Source organism: Mustela lutreola, chromosome 4, assembly GCF_030435805.1.
Source record: "Mustela lutreola isolate mMusLut2 chromosome 4, mMusLut2.pri, whole genome shotgun sequence".
Classification (NCBI taxonomy): domain Eukaryota; kingdom Metazoa; phylum Chordata; class Mammalia; order Carnivora; family Mustelidae; genus Mustela; species Mustela lutreola.
The window spans coordinates 191,951,270-191,953,778 of record NC_081293.1 but is presented as its reverse complement, the minus strand read 5'-3'; the positions used below and the strand labels follow the sequence as shown (position 1 = coordinate 191,953,778).

Sequence of the window (2,509 nt, the reverse complement as noted above, 5' to 3'; positions counted from 1 at the left end):
TATGTCCAGGAAAGCCTGCCTTCTGCGGTTAATGAGCACACATGATGGGGCCACAGGTAGAGTGTCTATTTTAACCTTTTAGGACACACAGCAGTGGATGAAATCAATTTATTCCACTAGGAGTTCTCAATTGACTATGCAGTTAGATGAAAGGATGTATTTGATAGAATTACATATAATGAGTTCAATAAAACCTAAATACTTTCTGGAAAAAGGGAGTGCTTTACAGAATCCCTTGGATTTTTCAGCCTCATATATAAAGAGTAAGAAGCTTAGGTGATACACAGTACCCAAGGCTCCGGGGAACTACTGAGGCTACGGATTCCAATGTCACTCCAGTGGGGAATGACCTTCCTTGCACATTGTTCTTCTCAGGGCACCCTTGACCTCTGCGTTCCTCAGGCTGTAGATCAGTGGGTTCAGCATAGGATTGAAGAAGCTGTAAAACAGGAAAAGGATCTTCTGCTGCTCCTCAGGGTGGCAGGATTTGGGGGCCATGTACATGACAATGGCGCTGCCAAAGAAGAGCCCCACCACACAGAGGTGGGAGGAGCAGGTGGAGAAGGCCTTTCTGCGGCCCTCCCCGGACTGGATCCTCACGATGGCCAACAGGATGCGTGAGTAGGACACCAGCACCAAGCAGAGGGGCCCGACTAAGATAAACATACAGGCAACAAAGATGACCACTTTGTTGAGCTGCGTGTCAGCACAGGCCAGCTTGAGGACAGACAGGATTTCGCAGAAGAAGTGGTTGACTTCATGAGGCCCACAGAAGGGCAGCCTCAGGATGAGAACCACATGGACCAGGGCGAGCAGGGAGCCGCAGGCCCAGGAGGTCGTCACTAGGGTGAAGCAGCCCCTCCAACTCATGATGGCAGAATACCGGAGGGGGTGGCAGATGGCCACATACCGATCATAGGACATCACCACCAGGAGAAGACATTCAGTATGAGCGAAAGTCAAGAAAAGAAAAGTTTGTGTCAAGCAGCCAGCAAAGGAGATGGGCTTGTCTGGCTTCAGGAGGTTCACCAGCATCTGGGGCACGGTGTTGCAGGCATAGGCTATGTCGACGATGGCCAGATGGGAGAGGAAGAAGTACATGGGGGTGTGCAGTCTGGAGTCCAGCGAGATGAGCCCCAGGATGATGCCATTCCCCAGCAGGGTGCAGGCATAGAACAGGGAGAAGAGCCCAAAGAGAACCATCTGAATTCTTGAGCCAAGACAAAATCCTAGTAGAATGAACTCTGTCACCGCTGTCTGATTTTCCCCCATTTCACTATGAAAAAGGTAAAATGGAAAGCTGGGGAAAGAATTGTCCAAAACAACTAGACATTATAGTATACATTTTGTCATTTTTAGAAGATAAACTTTTAAAATTAACAATCTAGTGACAAATTAAGTTAATTAATCACTTAATCTGACAACCAGTTTTAAGAAAGGGGATTATGTCTCCAAGGACAGATTGACAGTCCTTAGAGGATTGGCTCCAAGGACTGTCAATCCTCTAGGATTGACCTAGAGCCAGTGACACTGTAATGGGATGGAAGAATGTCAAACCAAAGAGGAAATAAAGTAACCTCAAACACGGATTATCTTCGAGCGGCACATGACAGAATTATGAAGAGCATTGCTGGAGTGTAGAGGTCATCCGTCACGGAAGGACTCTAGATATGAGAATTAGTGTAGCCTAGGAAAAAGATGTGAAAATCCAGCATCTCGTTAGAAATATCAGCCATGCTGCTTTCAGCATCAGAAACCCACCTTTGCACTCTAGAGGAGCTTATGTGATGAAAGCAGGAGAATCTTCGGGGACCGTTTAAGTTGCTAAGAAGGAATCAAGGGGTGTGTACATTCGGGCTCTATTGACTATATTTTACAGTGGGTGACGATACCAACTGACAATTGGCCATTTAGCAGTCTACTGATTGATTCCTAGTTACTGATTTACCAAAAAATGGTTCCAAATACAAGCTATAAACTTCGTAGGAATTGTTTTTTGGCTAGCTGCCCAGTGTTCATGTATCATGAATCTTGACTTTGTGTGCAGGCGTGTCAACAAGTAGGAGGTTAGGCATTCACGCCTGGTTTGAAGGCTGTGGTGTGAATGGATCTGTGTAATGACATTTTAAGATGCAGTTCCTATGCCCTATTTGTGTTTCATCTCATTGCTCCTTCTGTTAAAGAGTAAATCCAGTGCTAACATAACTAAGACACGCCGTACCTTCAAGGACGTTGTACGGCTGAGCAACTGCATCATGTGCCCTTGTGAAATTCAGAACCGTAAGAAACGGGCTCCTGGGTGGCTCTGTCACTAAGCGTCTGTCTTCAGCTCAGGGTCCTGGGATCAAGCCCCATGTTGGGCTCCCTGCTCAGGAAGGAGCTCCTTTCTCTCCTTTCTCTCTTTGCTTACTGCTCACCCTGCTTGTGCGTTCTCTCTTGCTCGCTGTCAAATAAACAAATAAAATCTTTTAAAAAATCCCCACATTACAAGAAGCAGCTGCTTATTAAA

General features: G+C 46.2%; 1 protein-coding gene across 1 annotated transcript; it reads right to left on the bottom strand.

The window, feature by feature from the left end:
- Positions 1 to 258: 258 nt before the first annotated feature.
- Positions 259 to 1,281, bottom strand: LOC131829896 (olfactory receptor 2A1/2A42). Its single transcript, XM_059172140.1, has one exon. The coding sequence runs from the start codon at positions 1,270 to 1,272 to the stop codon at positions 331 to 333; it is 942 nt and encodes a 313-aa protein (XP_059028123.1). The 5' UTR covers positions 1,273 to 1,281; the 3' UTR covers positions 259 to 330.
- Between the last annotated feature and the right edge of the window lie 1,228 nt (positions 1,282 to 2,509).

Bases quoted from the DNA above. Each gene is read 5' to 3' on its own strand.
- LOC131829896 (XM_059172140.1), bottom strand. From the start codon at position 1,272: ATGGGGGAAAATCAGACAGCGGTGACAGAGTTCATTCTACTAGGATTT.